The sequence below is a fragment of the Microtus oregoni genome, unplaced genomic scaffold (genome assembly GCF_018167655.1).
Source record: "Microtus oregoni isolate MIOR12 unplaced genomic scaffold, Mior012 000003F_ref0000135, whole genome shotgun sequence".
NCBI classification, from domain to species: domain Eukaryota; kingdom Metazoa; phylum Chordata; class Mammalia; order Rodentia; family Cricetidae; genus Microtus; species Microtus oregoni.
This window is the reverse complement of record NW_024543062.1, coordinates 6,306,436-6,326,277: the sequence shown is the minus strand read 5'-3', so window position 1 is coordinate 6,326,277 and position 19,842 is coordinate 6,306,436. Positions and strand designations below refer to the sequence as shown.

The 19,842-nt window shown below is 51.0% G+C and overlaps 1 protein-coding gene across 2 annotated transcripts in view; it reads right to left on the bottom strand.

Moving 5' to 3' along the window:
* The window catches only part of Agfg2 (ArfGAP with FG repeats 2), a 39,546-nt gene extending 19,971 nt beyond the window's left edge, over window positions 1-19,575 (bottom strand). For both annotated transcript variants that reach the window (XM_041648557.1, XM_041648558.1), the window contains exons 1-2: window positions 19,220-19,575; window positions 580-673 (exon numbers count right to left, since the gene is read on the bottom strand). In XM_041648557.1, coding sequence (XP_041504491.1) covers window positions 580-673; window positions 19,220-19,440 — 315 coding nt within the window. In that variant the 5' untranslated portion in view covers window positions 19,441-19,575. The remainder of the gene's footprint in view (window positions 1-579; window positions 674-19,219) is intronic.
* Window positions 19,576-19,842: the final 267 nt, after the last annotated feature.

Here is a 19,842-nt window from a genome sequence, read left to right as displayed (position 1 = left end):
TCTGCAGGCACTTACAAATCAGACCGCGCTCCTGCCACACAGTTTATACATGAATAGTAAGCAGTTCAGGCCATACATAAAATACAACATATGTAGGGCCGGGCGGTGGTGGCGCACGCCTTTAATCCCAGCACTCGGGAGGCAGAGGCAGGCGGATCTCTGTGAGTTCGAGACCAGCCTGGTCTACAAGAGCTAGTTCCAGGACAGGCTCCAAAACCACAGAGAAACCCTGTCTCGAAAAACCAAAAAAAAAAAAAAAAACATATGTAAAGCAAGTGATAGCATATACTAAAACTATGAAGAGAAATCCATCCCAGAAGAAACTTGTTGGGGGCTGGTAAGGTAAGTTGATGGCCTGAACTGGATCCCTAGGACCCAGATGGTAAAGGAAGAGAACCTTGTCTTCCCCCTACCACAGATGGACGGACAGACAGATAGACAGACACATGTTCTAAATAGATAAAGGTAAAAGAAATTCAAAGGAAACTACTGGGTTTTCCAACCATCCTGAGGCAAAGTTTTGCTAGCAAGTGGACGAGCCACAGTCTGCTACCTCCTCCCTCAGTGGCGGCTGCTCACCTCATTCCCATGAGACTGGAGGAACAAGACTTCAGGCTCAGTGAAGGTTGTCATGGAGATGGACTTGACTCGATGTGGGGGGTTCAGGCCTCTCCTGTAGGGCAGAGATAGAGAGGTGAGCCAGGGCAATGTACGCATTGAGTAAGGAAGGAGAAACAAAACAACAGCACATAAGACAGTCTCAACCCATGCCAGGGCCGGAGTGGGCTCAGTGGTAGAGCCCCTGCCTAGAATTCCCCAGTGGGGGGCTGGGGTGTGACTCAGTGGTAGAGCCCCTGCCTAGAATCCCCCAGTGAGGGGCTGGGGTGTGGCTCAGTGGTAGAGCCCCTGCCTAGAATCCACCAGTGGGTGGCTGAGGTGTGGTTTATCATTTGAAAATTGGTTGGCTTAGCATACATAAGGCCCTAGGGTCTATCCCTAATATGGGGGTGGGGGGAATATTACACAACATTAAAGTTCTGCCAAAGACCAGCAAGATGGTTTAGTGGGTATAGAAGCTTGTTGCAGTGCTTGATGACCGGAGAACCAGAGACTCACACAATAGAAGGGGAGAAATGATTCCTGCAAATTTGGGTCTGACCTCCATGCGCACTGGGGCACTTGTGTCCCATACACTAAATAAATAAATAAATAAAATGAAAAGTTTAAAAATCTCTACCAAAAGCTAATTCCTAATATCAGGGAAAAAACGTAAATGAGAACATTCTGTACACTTGGAATGAGAGACAGACACATTGTGACCCTGTCAGCGACTCTGGAGAAGGGGCAGAAGAGCCTGTCATCTGGACGTCTCTTCTAGCCTGGTCAGATCCTGTCCGGTGCTCGGCCCGTAGGCCAAGGGGTGACTTCTGGGAGCTGAGATACTCAGCCACATCCCACTTCCTGCTGGTCTTCTTCATCTAAGGCGGCATATCCTGAGGTCCGTGAACTCCGCCAAGCACAAGATAAGGCAGAAACGGGGTCCTTGACTAGAGCTGACGACGACAACCAGAGACAGGCGAACATCGAGTAGCTGGAATCTGGAAGCCAGCTGCCTTTCTCTCTCAGCAGAAGGATGGGGTTGTGGGTGGAAGAGGACAGCCGCCCTGCCCTGCCCCCTTTCGGGAAGCCATATCTGGATAAAGAAACAGCCCAGGCTTTCTTCTTCCAAGATCTTTTAATCAAGCAGGAAGGAGTCAAGTTTGACCACGAAATAGAATGACATGGGCTCACAGCCATGCTTCTGGGCTTGCTGTTAACTCCCTGGAGAGCCAGGTCTACCCACACACACCCTGTGGGATTACAATAGAAAAGAAAGATTTCTTCCTCCTAGTCACTTGGTCTTCTGGTGCGGAGAGGTCCTAATGGGAAATCAGGGGGCTTGACCTGGCAGGGGCTTCATGCTTCCCTTTCTCAAATTAAATTTATTTACTTATTGCATGCATATTATATGGTGCACACGTGGAGGTCAGAGGACAACTTCCAGGGCTCAGTTCTCTCCTCCCACCATACAGATCCAACTCTGGTCGTTAGGCTTGGTGGCAAGTGCCTTTATCCATTGAACCATCTCCTCAGCCTCTCAGGTCCTCCTTGTTTTCTACTTTAAATTTTACTCTGGGGTAGATTTATTGCCCTCATCTTAAAACAAAGCCAGCCAAGCCAAAACAAATAAATTAGACCAGGAAAATAAGAGACCGCAGACACACGTTAAGAGCATCTCTGATACTGAGGCCTCTTTGGCTTTGACACATTGAGTAGCTTCTGGGACCATAACTCAGGCGGTAGAATGCTTCATGAAGCCCTGCAGAACCCAGGTGTGGTGGCTGAGAACTGCAACCGCAGCTATGGAGAGGTGGAGACCATCCTTGGCTATACAGCAAGTTCAAGGTCAGCCAGGACTGTGGACCCTGTCTCAAAAAAAGTAAATGAATAAAGATAAGGGGCTGGAGAGGTGGCTCAGTAGTTCAGAGCATTGGCCGCAGCTCTTGGAGGACCTGCTCTGGATTCTCAGCACCCACACGGTGGGTCACAGCCATTTGTAACCCAGGTTCCAGACATACACTGTACCCACAAGGTACACAGACGTACACATACAGGCAGGACACCTGCACCTGTCCAATAATAAAATACAAAGGATTTAAGTGAGGATCGTGCATCTGCACGTGCGTGCCCAGCACAAAGGTATCCCTGTCAAGTTTGGAGGAACTGCCGTGAACGCGCCATCACAGGTGATGGCAGAGTGTAGAGAGGGGCAGACGCCAAGCCACGGAGCGAGCAGTGAGGGGAGGCTGCTCCTGGGTGATGAACTGCTTCTTACAAGGCCAGACACTGCAGACGAGGTCATTTCCAGTCATCCCGCTGCTGGACCTTTGAGTCAGGGCTCTCCAGATGCCCTTATAAAACAACAAGCAGTATCTAAGAGGGTGACGTCCAAGGAAAGATGAGAGGGGACCAGACAGCAGAGCTGGATCCTGGAGCAAACAATAGCTCTTAGACAGGACCAGGTTTCCCAGGCAGTCAGCGCCCACTGAGCATCTGCTCATTCATGGCTTGATTTGGTTTTGAGTCGGTCTGCTTTCCCCCTTCGTTATTTTTGAGACAGGGTCTCAAATAGTCCAGGTTGGCCTCGAATTAGCCACATGGTTAAGGATGACCTTGAGCTCCTAATCCCAGGGCCTCCACTTCCCGAGTGCTAGGATTACAAGTGGTAGAGACCACGTCCCTTTCTATGCATGCTGGGGTCGAACCCCAGCTTGCTTCATGCATGGTCCATGAATACTGTACTGACTGAGCTCTATCCCAGCCACTCCAGCCTGCTTTAATAAACCCTTCCTACTGTTTGCTCTCCTTAACCTCAGGATTCTCCCTGTTCAGACCCCTAGGGCCTTCTGCATGCTAGCCATCCCCCCACAACTAAGTCCCTTTCGTTTGTCTTTTTAGGTGGGTTCTCTTGTAGCCCAGGTTGGTCTCCAACTGGTCAGATGTAGTCAGAGAACTTCTGGCCATCCTTCCTCCACCTCCCAAGTGCTAGGCTTAAAGGTGGGCAAGCAGGGCTGAAGAGATGGCTCAGCAGTTAAGAGCACCGGCTGAGGACCAAGGCTCAGTTTCCAGCACCCACGTGGCGGCTCATAACTGTCTGTAACTCTAGTTGCAGGGAACCGACACCCTCACAACAATGTACATAAAAATAAAAAATTAAAGAAAAGAGGTGTGCATGTGCCACCAGGGTGTATTTTATGTGGTGCTGGGGACAGAAGCCAAGCCTTCCTGAATCTCTACAAACCAAGCTACATGGAGTCTAGGTTGGCCCAGAACCTTTGATCCAACCACTCAGGCCTGCATCACCACACCAGGCCACCACCAAGTCTTTACTTGGCCAAAGTACAAGGCATTATAATGGAGGCTGTGTGGGGGGGATACAAAAATTAAAGGACATAGTCTGTGGCCACCAAGTGTATCCAACGACCAAGGAATTCACTGGTATGGTCCGGGCCTTTAGCCTCGGTTACCTGGGAGGCCAAAGCAGGAGAACTGTAAATTCTAAGACAGCCTTGGCTACACCATTAGTTCAAGGCCAGCCTAGGGAACTTGGTGAGACCCCACCTTGAAGGAAAAGTCTGAGAGAAGACACTGGGGAGACAGCTTAGCCCATATAGTGCTCGCTGCGTGAGCCTGAGATTCTGAGTTTGATTCCCAGAACCATTTGTAATACATGCTTGTATTGTATTACAAATACATATAATATTGTAATACATGCTTGTATTGTGATACAGATACATGCTTGCAACTACGGGGCTGGGGAGGCAGGGACAGGAGGATCCCCATGGCTGGCTGGCTGGAGAACAGCAAGCCTTAGGTCCCATTGAGGCCCTATTTCAAAAAAACAAGGTGGACAACACTGGAAGTTGATGGGGGCCTCCACACAAGAATGTACATGTGCAGATGTACTTACACATACACAAATAAACTGTGCATGTGTTCACGTGCGCACACGCACACAAGACACACAGGCACGCACACACCACACGCACGTACACACAGACACACACGCACGCACACAGACACATGCACACACACACAGGTAGAGTGATGCAGCCCAGTGGCCTAGTACATAAAGCAAGCCTGGGTTCCACTTCTCAGTACCAAAAACCAAACCAACAGAAAACCCCACCGAGGGTGGGGACTCGAGAAGCCTGTACAAGGGTACTTTTCATTGCCATAGATGCCACCCAGACACTGATGGATTAGAGAGAATGCGATTCAGGATGTTAGCAGTGGGGAAGGAAGAGAACCGGCCAGGTCATGGGAACGGTGAAATTTATTATGTTTACATTAGAAAAACAGATTTGAAGCCTATCATAAGAAGGTCACTGACATTTCCTGAAAGGACAACCAGGAACTGTTAGGAGTTGTAAACACAGAGGCGCTTCCTTGTTAGGGGGAAGGGGAGGAGGAGGAGGAGGAGGCAGACCTGAGGCAGGCATCAATCAAAAGTGGCTGACAAAGAACAGCAGACCTTCTGCCGGAGCTTGGACAGGAGGGCTGTCTCCGGAGGGAGGGGAGGCGCAGGACAGGATGTTTCTGTCGGACAGTGTGCAGCGTGCTGTGCGAGAGAGCACAGCTCTGACCTTGATGCCTGGGGACTGGATTATGAATAACCACAGGCAGCCTGGGGGCGGGCAGGGAGAACTCTCCACAAGGAGGCTGCAGCTCAGGAAGAGGCCTTCTCCTGGCAGGGCCTGAGTCAGACTCTGCCTCTCTGAATCATGCGGAGGTCACTGCTGGCTGAGATGTAGAAACAGGGCCCTCTCCTGCCAGCAGCTGAGAGAGAGGCCTAGGTGTTTCACATTTGGTTGGGTCTGGTCCAGGGTCATGTGCGTGCCAGGGTCATGTGATGGGCCAGATGTGACTCACTGGCCTGGAATGAAACAGACCCAACCCTCTGGCTCACACCCAGTGTCTCCAACAAAATTCAGGTTCTCCCCCCCACACCCACACCCCCAAATTAGAAGGGGGTACTGCCCTTCCGTGATGGCAAACTCATGCCAGACAAACTCAGAGATTAAATTTACTTGCCCAGCTTGAATAGGGCAATAATTTTCAATTAATTAATTAATGTGTCTGTGGTGTGTGCATGCATGTGTGCACGTGGTAGGTAAGAGAAAGCGGCCATGCCCCTGCCTCCACCTCCCACGTCCCTGCTATTACATGTCCATGCCTAGCTTTAAACACGGGTGCTGGGCGTCTGAACTCGGAGCTCTTACCCACGTGGCATCTCTGCAGCCCCAGAGGAAAGCAACAGAGAGCAAAGGGACCAGGATGGTTTCCACCTTAAGCCAGTGTCACCCCTCTACTTTCTTTCTTCTCCCTCCCTACTTCTTTCTGGAACATGCAGCCCAGGCTAGACCTTGAACTTCCTCTATTAGCTGAGGATGACACTGGACTCTTGATTCTTCTGCTTCCACCTCCCAATGATGGGATGAGACCTGTGCACCACCATGCCTGACGGATAAGCTACTGGAGACCAACCAGTACCTTCCCCTACGCTGGGCAAACATCCCACCCACAGAGCCACGTCCCCAGCCTCTACTTTCTTTTTAGAGCCAGGCTCCTAATAGTATTCGGAATACCCGAGAGTCCTCTGCCAAGGCAACTTCTTGCATGCCCAGACACCCGAGTCTTCACAGGCCTCTCCCTGCCTCCCTCTCCTCCCCTTTGATTTTATTAAAGATCCAAGTCTCCCCACCTTCCCACACCTCATCACCCTCATGCCGGCCTATATTTCTGCTTCGATCTCAATCCACGAGGGCCCCAAACCTGCTGAGGCTGAGATCAGAAGGCCAGGTCAACAGTGGAAAAACCCAGTCCCACCCAGCATCTAGTGTCGCCTCTCCTCGGTGCCAGATTCAAACTTGGGAATTCCTTTCCTCTGAATGTCTGTGTTCAGACTCAACACCCTGGGTCTGGGTTTCTTTACTGCTAGAAGCGCCAGTCTGCTACTTGTGATCAAGGAGTGGTTAAACCTATTTATCTCTTTTCTAATTAAAAAACCAAAAAAAAAAAAACAAAACAAATAAATAAGCCTTTTTCAGTGATTTCTGTAACTTGTGAGTGCATCACAGCATGCATGGGGAAGTCAGGCCCTGGGGACTGAACTCAGGTCATCAGGCTCCCAAGCCAGGGTCTTTGCCCACAGAGCCATCGTCTTTGACACAGGCCAAGAAGTCTCCGCTAAGGGACTCAACAGTCCTGAGGAAGGTCCCTGTCACCCTGCTTCAAGGTCAATTTCACTAATGTAAAAACATCTTCTCCGTCTAAATTCTGCGTCAACCCACTTCACTCCTCCCTGCCCAGCTTCTATAAACAACACTGTATTGTGCAGAGCCAGGAACGCGCCTGCCGCCCCACTGGCTTCCTCTCCACTCTCAAGCCTTGATGCATTTCCCTCCTGTTTCTATCTTCACCTCTGTTTCCTTTTCCCTCCTCCCAAGGGCTGGGATTGCAGGTGTGTGCCACCATCCCCAGCTGCTTTTTTCCCTCTTGTTCTGCTTTTTAAAATAATTACATTTGTTTATTTATTTATTTATTTTAGACAGAGAGCACCTTTACGCACTGGCCCGTCTCACGGGCTTCCTTATTTATGTGTGTGTCTATGTGTGCGGGGGCACGTGTGCCACAGAGCACTTGTGGAGGCCAGAGGACGACTTCAGGGAGTCAGTGCTCCCTTTCCATGTGGAGTCTAGGGACTGAACTCAGGTCACCAAGGTTGGTGGCAGGCTCCTGTACCTCAGGAGCGATTTCACTGGCTCTTCTTTTGCTTTTTGAGACAGGGGTCTATGTACCTCAGACTAGATCAGGTCTATGTAGCCCAGGCTAGCCTTGAGTTTTCAACTCATCCTTTCTCAGGGCTAGGATTGCAGACTTATGCCACCATGCCTGGCTTATTTGCACCTTTTTTTTTTAATTACTTCTTTAGAGGTTTTTCAAGTTTTTCATTGATCTATAACATTAAGATGAATAAATCAGGGACTTTGGGATGGAAAGAGATTATCTCACAAGCTCAAAGACCTGAGTTTGATGTCCAGAACCAAAACCTAGGCTAGCAGGCACATTAGCACATGCCTTTAATCCCAGTACTCAAGAGGAAGGGGCAGGGGCAGGTCTGAGTTCAAGACCAGCCTGGTCTACAGAGCGAGTTCCAGGCTAGCCGGGGCTACATAGGGAAACACTGTCTCAGGGGGAAAAAAAGGCTAGGCATGACTGGTGAGCTCCAGACCAGAGGGAGAATGAGTGTTAGGGCACAACAGGGCTGGGGCCTTTACTCTCAGTACCAGGGAGACAGAGGCAGGGGATCTCTGTGAGCTCCCGGCTAGTCAGAGCCACACAGAGACTGTGTCTCAAAATAAACAAACAAAACCCAAAGAGGAGGAGAATCCCTGAGGAACACCACCAGCATGGAGCCACACCCCCACACACCTACAGCATGGAGCCACACTCCCACACACCCCTACAGTATGGAGCCACACCCCACACACCCCTACAGCACGGAGCCACACCCCACACACCCCTACAGCATGGAGCCACACCCCCACACACCCCTACAGCATGGAGCCACACCCCCACACGCCCCTATAGCATGGAGCCACACCCCCACATGCCCCTACAGCATGGAGCCACACCCCCACATGCCCCTACAGCATGGAGCCACACCCCACGCACCCCTACAGCATGGAGCCACACCCCACACACCCCTACAGCATGGAGCCACACCCCACGCACCCCTACAGCATGGAGCCACACCCCACGCACCCCTACAGCATGGAGCCACACCCCACACACCCCTACAGCATGGAGCCACACCCCCACATGCCCCTACAGCATGGAGCCACACCCCCACATGCCCCTACAGCATGGAGCCACACCCCCACATGCCCCTACAGCATGGAGCCACACCCCCATAGCACGGAGCCACACCCCCACGCACCCCTACAGCATGGAGCCACACCCCACACACCCCTACAGCATGGAGTCAGACCCCCATGCGCCCCTACAGTATGGAGCCACACCCCCATAGCACGGAGCCACACCCCACGCACCCCTACAGTATGGAGCCACACCCCACGCACCCCTACAGCATGGAGCCACACCCCACGCACCCCCACAGTATGGAGCCACACCCCACGCACCCCTACAGTATGGAGCCACACCCCCACGCACCCCTAGAGCACGGAGCCACACCCCACGCACCCCTACAGTATGGAGCCACACCCCCACGCACCCCTAGAGCACGGAGCCACACCCCCACGCACCCCTACAGCACGGAGCCACACCCCACGCACCCCTACAGTATGGAGCCACACCCCCACGCACCCCTACAGTATGGAGCCACACCCCCACGCACCCCTAGAGCACGGAGCCACACCCCCACGCACCCCTACAGCACAGAGCCACACCCCACATGCCCCTACAGCATGGAGCCACACCCCACATGCCCCTACAGCATGGAATCACACCCCACACACCCCTACAGCATGGAGTCAGACCCCCATGCGCCCCTACAGCATGGAGCCACACCCCCATGCACCCCTAGAGCACGGAGCCACACCCCACGCACCCCTACAGTATGGAGCCACACCCCCACGCACCCCTACAGCACGGAGCCACACCCCACGCACCCCTACAGCATGGAGTCAGACCCCCATGCGCCCCTACAGTATGGAGCCACACCCCCACACACCCCGTTAGCCCGGAGCCACACCCCCATGTACCCACACACACAAAGCCTGAATCAATAAGTAAATGAAACTGTCATTTACCTCTGCCCGGTAAAGGTGACTATGAGAGCCGAGGGAGGCGAGGGAGCAAAAGGAAATAAACAGGGCAAGGTACATGTGTGCTTTCCAATTCAAACAGATGGAAAAGTACTGAGTGACAGGACAGCCAGCTACACCTGCCTTCCACAGAGGCAGGGTGCTTCAGCCAGCAACCACTTCTAGCAAGCCAGAGAGGGAAACTGAGGCACCGCCTGGAGTGCTCCCATGTCCTCTGATTCTCACTGAGGGAGTAAAAAGTGTCTGTTAGAAGGCTGAAGAGATGGCTCAATGGTTAAGAGAACTGACTGTTCTTCCAGAGGACCAGGGTTCAATCCCCAGCAACCACATGACAGCTAACTGAGTACAATTCCTTCAACCTCACACAAGCATGTATGTAGGCAAAACACCAATGTAAATAAATAAATAAATTCTTTAAACAGTGTCTATTAGTCACTTAAGGATTAAATAAGGACCTAACAGCCAAGGGCACAGAAGCAGGGCTTGCTTTGCAAAGAAAAAAAAAAAAACCAACAAAAAACTAGCATCAAAGCTACTTCCCTTCCTTCCTCCATCCCTCCTGCCCTCCCTTTCTTTTAGGGGGAGAGGATATTTTGAGGCAGGAGTCTCACGCAGGCCAGGCTGATCTCAACTTGCTACACAGCTAAAGATGATTTTGAATTCCTGTTCTGCAGCCTCCAGCTCCCAAGTGCTGAGACTGCAGGCATGGGCCACCTTGACCGGCGTCCGTTTTCCTTCCAAACAGTGGTTTATCCCACAGTGGCTTTTAAGAAAGCCGGAGAAAGATCAAGGATCAGGGAAATGGTTCAGTCTATACGTGTTTGCAGAACAAGCACAAGGACCCTAGTTGAAACCCCAGAATCCACATAAAGAAAGCCGGATGTGGTGGCCTGTGACCAGGGAGGTGGCAACAGACAGCTCCCCGTTACTTGCTGGTCAGGCAGTCCTAGCTTCACCAGTGGGATCCGGGCCAGTGAGAGACTCTGTCTTAAAAAAAGAACAAAAACAAAAGCCAAGGTGGGTGACACCTGACCCACAAGGTTCACCCCGGCCCCATATATGTGTGCATGACCATGTACACAAACATAAAACATTAAGGTTTTGCTCGGTAGATGCTTTTTCTTTGACACGGGTCTCAGTAGGTTCCCCAGACTGACCTTAAACTCTGCCCCACAGCCTAAGCCTCACGAGTGCTGGGTTACATATGTGACGTGTGCATGCCCTCACCTAAGCCTCACGAGTGCTGGGTTACGTGGGTTACGTGTGACGTGTGCATGCCCTCACACCTAAGCCTCAAGAGTGCTGGGTTACGTGTGACGTGTGCATTCCCTCACACCTAAGCCTCACGAGTGCTGGGTTACGTGTGACATGTACATGCCCTCACACCTAAGCCTCACGAGTGCTGGGTTACGTGTGACGTGTGCATGCCCTCACACTCGCTCAACAGACGCTTTCTAGTAACGGTGCTGATCTCATTTTAAGTACCAAGAGGCAGGACCAGCCCCCTGTAGCAGAATCAGAATCAAAAGTACACAAGACACAGGGAGTTGGAACCAAGCCAGCAACACTTGACTATAACCCCAGCACTTGTGAGGTGGCAAGCCAGCTTTGGTTATATAGGGGGTTTGAGGCTAGCCTGGGCTACATGAGCCTACAAATACAAAAAAGCAATACAGAGAGCCAGGCAGTGGTGGCACATGCCTTTAATCCCAAAACTCAGGAGGCAGAGGCAGGTAGATCTTTGTGAGTTCGAGGCCAGCCTGGTCTACAAGAGCTAGTTCCAGGACAGGCTCCAAAGCTACAGAGAAACCCTGTCTCAGAAAAACAAACAAACAAACAATCAAGAGAGCAATACAAGGGCTTGTGAGATGCCCTGACAGGTAAAGGTACTTGCTGCCAAACCTGATGACCTGAATTGGATCCTCAGAACCCACATAGTATAAGCAGAGAACCAATGCCTATAGCTGCCCCCTGGCTTCCACACAAATAAATAAATACATGCAGTTACAAAGAAAGATCTTAAGCATATATGTATGCTGGGAAACATCCAAAACATCTACATTCTGGTTAAAGAAATTAGGCACTGGGGGGGCTGGGGCTGTAGCGCACTGGCAGAGCGCTTGCCTCATATCCATGAGGTCCAAAGTTCAATCCCCACTACTGCCAAAGGCAGAAGTTAGGTATCAGAAGAAAACAAAACGATCAAAACTAGATCGGATTTGGCAACCACATTTGTGGCAGCCCGTACGCAGGCGCATGTAAATTTAGAAACTACACAGACTAGCAGCTTTCCCAGGAACGCCAATGTGGCAGGCTACCGCTACAGCTGAGGAAAGACCTCGTTTAAAAAAAAAAAAAAAGGGTGCCGGTGGTGGTGGTGCACACCTTTAATCCCGGCACTCGGGAGGCAGAGGCAGGCGGAACTTAGAGTCCAAGACCAGCCTGGTCTACAGAGAGAGCTCCCAGACAGCTGCACAGGGAAACCCTGTCTTGAAAAACAAGCAAACAAAAAACAAAGAAAGCAAGTGTGAACATATAAGCTTGTGCGGGCTGGGGGAGGAGGGTAGGATACCTGTCTGCTAAGGCTGAAATGTGTGATTCTGGCCAGTGAGAAGGCTCAGTGATTAAAGAAAGGGACCTGCCACTAAGCATGAACCCAGGGCCCACAGGGTGGGAGGAGAGAAGTGACTCCCCCTAGCTGGCCTCTGACCTCCACAGGGATACCACAGCATTGGCATGCGCGCACACACACATTTGCGATAAACGCACACAAACATAAATAAATGTGACTTTTTTTTTTCTTTCCTCAAACCTTAGGGAATTAAGCTTTGGCTAGAACGGACAGTTCCACAGCGTCAGCCAATCTGGCCAACTGGGAACCCTGGCAGTTCCGCAACACTGAACCCAGAAGGCTCCATCTCTAAAAGGCAGCCATGTTTATAAGAGAGTCAAACAGAAAGATGGCCTTTAAGATAAAAACCTACCCTGTTACTTCTCTTCTCTAACTACGAGGGTGAGGGTAGCGTTTGCTCTTCGATCTGCTTTTCAGGGAGTTGGGGATGCGGCTCAGTTGGTAGAGTTGCTTGCTAGCATGAGTGAAGCCTTAGGTTCAAGTCTCCTGAACCGGGTAGAGAAGGGCATGCATATCCGTAATCCCAACACTTGAGAGGTGGAGGCAGGAGGACCAGAACTTCAAGGCCACCTTTGGCTCTGTAGCTAGTCTGAGGCTAGCCTGAGCTACATGAAACCCTGACTCAAAAAAAAGGGGGCGGGGGATAAGGAAGGAAGAAAGAAAAAAGAAACACAGGAGGCTGGAGAGATGGCTCAGCAGTTACGAGCGCTGGCTGCTCTTCCAGAGGACCCAGGTTTGATTCTAGCACCCATATGGAGGCTCACAATCACCTGTAGCTCCAGTTCCAGTGGATCGAATGCAGGTAATACAGAGACACACATGGAGACAGACATTTTTATTTTGTGCAGTGTGGGGGATGTGGCGTGCACACGGCACTCAGGAAGCCAGAGGGGGGTGTTAGGTGTGTTGCTCCACCTTGTTCTCTGAGACGGGGTCTCTCACCTAACCTGGAGCCATCAAACCCTAGCATCTTTCTGTCTCTGCTCCTTACGGCCGTGGAGCTACAGACAAACATGGAGCCATCTCTAGTCCCGCCTGGCCTGGTGATCCCTATGTAGATCAGGCTGGCCTCACATTTGTAGCAATCCGGCTGCCTTTGCCTCTTGAGTGCACTGGGCATTTGAATTCAGTTCCTCGTGCTCTGAGGTACGTGTCCTGGTTGGCTGGTCAACCTGACAGAATTCTTCTGGCAAGAGGGAATGGGGCATTTTCTTGATTAATGATTGATATGGGAGGGCCCAGTGGTGCCTCCCTGGGCAGGTGGGCCTGGACTGTATATGGGCTGACCTTTTGGGACCAGTTCTTTCCGTCCACCACGTGGATCCTGGGTATTGAACTCAAGCTGTCAACCTTGGCAGCAGGCATCTTTACGTACTGAACCACCTAGACAGCCCATTGAGAACTGAGTGCTGTGGGCACAGAAGATCCTCAGCAGCCCGCGCAGTCTGAGGCACAAGGCCCACCACAGCAATTTACATCCACTGCTGACCTTACAAGAGGCAACAGCTTTCTTTTGGGGGGGTGGTGTTTGAGACAGTGTTTTTTAGTAGCTTTGGAGACTGTTCCGAAACTCACTCAGTAGACCAGGCTGGCCTTGAACTCACAGAGATCCACCTGCCTCCTCGTCCTGAGTGCTGGGATTAAAGGCGTGCACCACCACTGCCTGGAAGGGTCAACTTCTTTAAGTAGATTTTAAAAACTTTTTAAAGATTTTTTAATTTACTTTTTATGTGTGCTCTGCTTGAGTGTGTGCATATACTCCACTTCATGCCTGGTGTCCTCAGTCAGATGAGGGCACCGGCTCTCCTGGAACTCAAGTTATAGGTCACTGAGAGCCACCGTGTGGGTGCTGAGAACCGAACCCTGGTCCTCTGCAAAACACCAATTTTTTTTTTTTTCCGAGACAGGGCTTTTCTGTAGCTTTGGAGCCTGTCCTGGAACTAGCTCTTGTAGACCAGGGTGATCTTGAACTCACAGGGATCCACCTGCCTCTGCCTCTTGAGAGCTGGAAAAAAGGTGTGTGCCACCACTGCCTGGCAAATCAAGTGCTCTTAACCAAGTCATCAGTCCAGTCCTTAATACGTGTGTGTGTGTGTGTGTGTGTGTGTGTGTGTGTGTGTAACATTGGTGTGTATGTGCATGTGTGTGTGCATGTGGTGTGTGCGTGCGTGTGTGTAACATTGGTGTGTATGTGTATGTGTGTGTGCATGTGGTGTATGTGTGTGCGTGCAGTACGCATGTGCCCTGGTCCTCCAATGGGGGACACAGGACAATGCCGAGGAGTCAATTCTCTCTCTCCTTCTCCCATGGGGGTCCTGGGAATTGATTCTGGTCATCAGAGGTGGCAGTAAGTGCCTTTACCCACAGACTCCTCTCACCAGCCCAGGTGTCAGCCTCTTCAGTAGCGAGACCAAGAGCTGGGACAGCGACCTCAAGGGAGAAGTGTAAGTTTCTACAAATTCTACACTGATATGGAAGCAGTTAACTTTGCCAGCAAAGGAAATCAGGTTTTTATTGTGGCCTAGATCCCTCGGCCTCCCTCCTGTCCTGGTTGAGGGATATTCATTATAGAAGACGAAGAGTATCAGGAGACCAAAATCTGTAAAATACTGGTAACAAAGTCAGCACTTACTGCTTATGCAGGGTTTTACCTTTTCAAGCTGGACGTTGTAGTGAATGTCTTCTGTCCCAGCACTTGGGAGGCAGAGGTAGCCAGATCCCTAAGCTTGAGGACAGCCTGGTCTACATGGCCAGTTCTAGGACAGCCTGGGCTACGTAGTGAGACCTCGTCCAGCCGCCCAACTTAATTATACCTATTTATCTCTCTCTCTCTCTCTCTCTCTCTCTCTCTCTCTCTCTCTCTCTCTGTGTGTGTGTGTGTGAGTACCTGTGCCATGGCCTGTGTGCAGAGGCCAGAGGACGACTTGGGCCTTGGGGGACTCAGCTCTCCTCTTTCCACCTTTCGGGTCCTGGGGACTGAACTCAGGTCATCAGGCTTGGCAGCAGGCACTTTTACAGCTGAGCCATCTCCCTCGCCTATCTCTCTTTTTAAAGACAAGGTTCCCTGGATCACAGGCTGACCCCAAACTCACTAAGTAGCTAAAGATGACCTTGAACTTTTTATCCTCCTGCATCAACCCAAGTGATGGGATTGCAGCTGGGTTTTACACAGTGCGAAGGATTGAAGCTGTGGTTATGCGCAACCTAGACAAACTCTCTACCAAGAGAGATACATAATCCGCCTGCCAAAGGTCTGTATTTATTATTATTATTATTAATCATTGGGCTCTGGTTTTGTTGCTACTGTTGTTTCTTCTTAAAGATTTATTTTATGTGCATTAGTGTTCTGCCTGCATGGATGAATGTGTATGGGTGTTGGATCCCCTGGAACTGGAGTTACAGACAGTTGTGAGCTGCCATGTGGGTGCTAGGTATTGAACCTGGGACTTCTGAAAGAGCAGCCAGTGCTCTTAACTGCTGAGCCATCTCTCCAATGCCCTGGTTTTTTGTTTGTTCGTTTTAATTTATTTATTTTTAGAATATGTGCATGAGCTGGGAGGTGGTGGCCCATGCCTTTAATCCCAGCACTCAGGAGGCAGACTGAGTTCAAGGACTGTCAAGAGTAACACAGTGAGACCCCGTCTCGAGAAAAAACAAAACCAAGAAACAAAGAATATGTATACGACTGTTTCATCTGTATGTACGTCTCTACGCATGTAAACCTAGTGCTTTGGGAGGTCAGAAGAGGATGCTGGATCCCCTGGAACTGAAGTTACAGACAGTTGTGAGCTGCTTTATGGGTGCAGGGGGCTGCCCCTGGATCTTATGAAAAACAAGTACTTTTAACTGCTGAGCCATCTCTCCAGCCCCAGCTCACCACGAGATTGTTATCTTCCGCGCCATCACCACTAACTATTAGAACTAATTGATAGTTCTCTGGCAGTTTCTTTCTAGTATCTAGCTCTGAGGAATCATTAAGGCTTCTCTTCACTTCTACTCAATGCTATAATTTGAATTTCCAGGACTGGGGGGCATGGCTCAGCCACAGAGTACTTGCCAATCGTGTATAAGGTCCTGAGTTCAGGCCCAAGTATCAGGAAAACAAAGCAGATCTCCCTTCTCAAAACGTTCCAAGATTTACGCTTTCTTTTTTACCATATGCTATAATACACTTACCCCCCCTTTGAGGGTCAGGGAGGGTATTCCGTATTCCGTATATACGCATGTTCACATGTGTGTGAGTGCCAGTGCATGCAACGGCCAGTGGTTGACACTGGGTGCCTTCCTCAGTTGCTCAATGCCTCTCCTGGACCATAAGCTCACTGATTCAGCCAGTCTTGCTAGCCGGCTTGCTCATGGACCCCTTACACCCACCTCCGAAGTGATAGGATTGCAAGCAAGCTACCACGACCTCCTGGCATTTACCTGGGTACTGTGGACCTAAACTCGGGTCCTCATGCTGGCATAGCAAGTATTTTATCCACTGAACCATCCCCTCGAACCCATGCATTTTCGTGTGTGTGTGTGTGTGTGTGGTTTAGCCAAATAGTCCTGGCTGACCTCAAATTTACCACTATCCTGCTTCAATCGCCCCAATGTTGAGATCATGGACATGGGCCACGGCGCCCAGCCACAACGCTTTTTACTTAGACCAAAATCATTTTCTTTTTTGTGGGGGCAGAGGTGAGAGGGTTTCTCTATGTAGACTCTGTTGTCCTGCAACTTGCTGTATAGACCAGGCTGACCTCGAACTCAAGAGATCCACCAGCCTCTGCCTCCTGAGGGCTGGAATTGAAGGCGTGCAACACCACTGCCCGGCCCCAATCACTTTCAGCCTCACAATGCAGAAGTGCAGCTGAGAGAGGATGGTGTGTGTGTGTGTGTGTGTGTGTGTGTGTGTGTGTGTGTGTGTAAGGGGAGGTCTCCAGCTCAGCCACATGCCCTCCTAGCATTCCTAAAGGTTTGGGCTGGACCCCAGCACCTCGCAAACCAGGTTGGTGGTGCACACCTGTGATCCCAGCACCCAGGAGGTGGACGCAAAAGGAACAGAAGTTTAAAGACATCCTTAGCTACATATTCAAGGTTAGCCCAGACTACAGGAGACTCTGCCTCAAAAAAGAAAAAAAAAGCCATAGAGATTTGAAAAAGAGGGTGACAATGGAGTAGAGACATAATTCGAAACTGTCTCCTAGGATACCTGAATCCTCACTTCTGGTCTCCCCACGATCATAACTCATACTAAATAACAAGCGCTGGAAAAAGAATCCTGCATACAGCACTGGGTAAATTACTAAACCCCTTTCTGCTTTTGATCTCCCATCTGTCACATGAGAACAATACTCCTTGTTTTTTTTTAAGCTGGTATGCATATAAGCGCAGGATAACTTTCCTTATTGAAAAAAAAAGCCAAAATAGCGGTATACTAAAATAATACTAGAAAACTGGGTAAAATAACTCCCTAAAAGCCCAAACATTGCCGGGTGGTGGCGGCGCACGCCTTTAATCCCAGCACTTGGGAGGCAGAGGCAGGTGGATCTCTGTGAGTTCGAGGCCAGCCTGGTCTACAAGAGCTAGTTCCAGGACAGGCTTCAAAGCTACAGAGAAACCCTATCTCAAAAACAAAACAAAACAAAACCCAAAGATCTGGTACCTAAAGAAGGGGAGCTTATTATATATGAAATCTGGGCAAGCACTGTTATAAGAAGTAGCAGGGAATGATAGTGTCCATACTGGATACAACCATTATTATTAATTATAAATCATTATAAATATTAAACTGTCCCCCAAGTTTACAGTTTACTAGATGAGACTTAGTGCACTTAAGAATGACTTCACACTGAGGACGGCAGTGCATGCCTGTAATCCCAGCCCCTGGAAGGTGGAGGCAGGAGGATCTGGGCTTCCACAGCTAGCCTCAGTTACACAGTGAATTAAAGGTCAGCCTGGGCTGGGCAGAGGTGGTCCACGCCTTGACTCCTACCCACTATTTGGGGGGCAGAGGCAGGAGGATCTCTGCCAGGAGTTTGAGGCCAGTCTGGCCAGGGCAGCACACAAGTGAAACTCTGTCTCAAAAGATCAAACAAACCAAAAAGGTCAGACTGGCCTGTATGAGGCTCCATCTCATTTAAAAAAAAAAAAAATAGTGAGCCGCCTCAGCAACTGTGGGAGTTTGCAGCCATGCCCGTGGACCTGAGTCCGATCCCAAGACCCACATCCTGGAAGGAAATTGTTGGTCCCTACACAAGTCATGGAAGCCCCCACAGTACAAAATAGAGAAACAAAATGGAACTTTAAAGGGGGGGGTAGGAAAAGGAAAAAATAAAAGAATATCCCACTCTGATCCTCATCGCTTCAGGAAAGTTGAGCCGTCCGCTAGGATAACCCTTTGGCTTTCTGCCCTTATTAGATTTCCTAAGTCGTCTACCCTCTAGCTAGCATTCCAGAGCTCTGAAGATTAGCATCTGCACCTGATCCCTGGCATCGCACCTGCCACTCTAGGCTGTCAACCTGGGCTAAACCGCGTCGTGTTTTCCATTCCCGGCTACATCGCATTGCTGGAGGCACACAAGTTAGAAGGAACAGGACACTTTTATCCTAAACTTGACTTCCCTACTTCTTTCCCCTTTCCCCTCATCCTCCCCCCTTTTTTTGGAGGGGAGAGGGTCCCAGGTATCACAGGTTGGCCTTGAACTGCTGATCCACCGGCCCTTCAGTGCTGGGATTACAGGCGAGTGCCACGGTACTCAGTACGATGCAGTGCTGTGTATGGAAACTCGGGACTCGGAGCATGCTAGGCAAGCTCTCTACCAACTGAGACACAATGCATCCCCAGCTAAAGTTCCCTTTAAAGGTCTATGTCAATTTCTGGCCCTTTAAATCCCTCCCCCACCCCACCCCAGTTCCTTTCAATTCTCCACACTTTCTCTCTCCCCACCTGCAATTCGCCTTCGCCTCCCTCAGGGAGTTTCTCCAATCTTCTCCTTGTGTCCTTCTACAGCCCCCCACCCTTCCCTCCGCAGCGCGACTCCAGCTTCGCCTTTCCGTGCCCCCGCGCTGTTTCCCTTTTCCCCCCACGACACATCTCTGCAGCAGGCGACCTTCCACCACCACGTCCAATGCCTGGGTTCTCCCCCTTGGCCTCCCGAGCTCCTTGCCGATTCCCTTCACCCCAAACCCACTTTTCCCGGGATCCACTTACAGGAGGCCGGAGCAGGTGGTGCAGACGAAGCTGCCCACGGTGATGTCCACATAGGTGACCCCGCGCTGGGCACACTCGAAACAGTGGCGGTTCCCGGCCTGGCTGCAGCCGCCCAGCTCCCGCACTCGGCGGCACCACACCTCCGAAGCCGCTTCAGCCTCCGCTTTGCTCCCTCCGACCCCGCCACCCGGGCCCGGGCCCTTCTTAGCCGCCATCACCATCTCTCCTCCGAGCTCCTCTGCAAGTCTGCGGTTGCTCCCCTTCAACCGCTCGCTGCCTTTCCCGCCTCCGCCGCCTTCGCACGCCCGGCAACCCTGACACCAGCTCCTGCGCCCCGACCGCGACCGCGACCAATTCCGCCGCCCCCTTCCTCGTCTCGTTCTGCACGCTGATTAGTCAGTCCCCTCCCACCTCCTCGCTCTGATTGGTGCGATTCGGGACGGCCTCGGGTTGCTGGAGCCTCCACAGCCACGCCCCACTGCCAACGGGCCTCCCGCCTTTTCCATTGGTTCACAGAGACCCCCCCACCGTGCCAGCACAGCGCGTGCCCTCCTCCTTGTCCCCGCCCCCTCTCGCCACGGGTTCCTAGGCTGACTCTTATTGGTTGTTAAGGTTGCAAAATT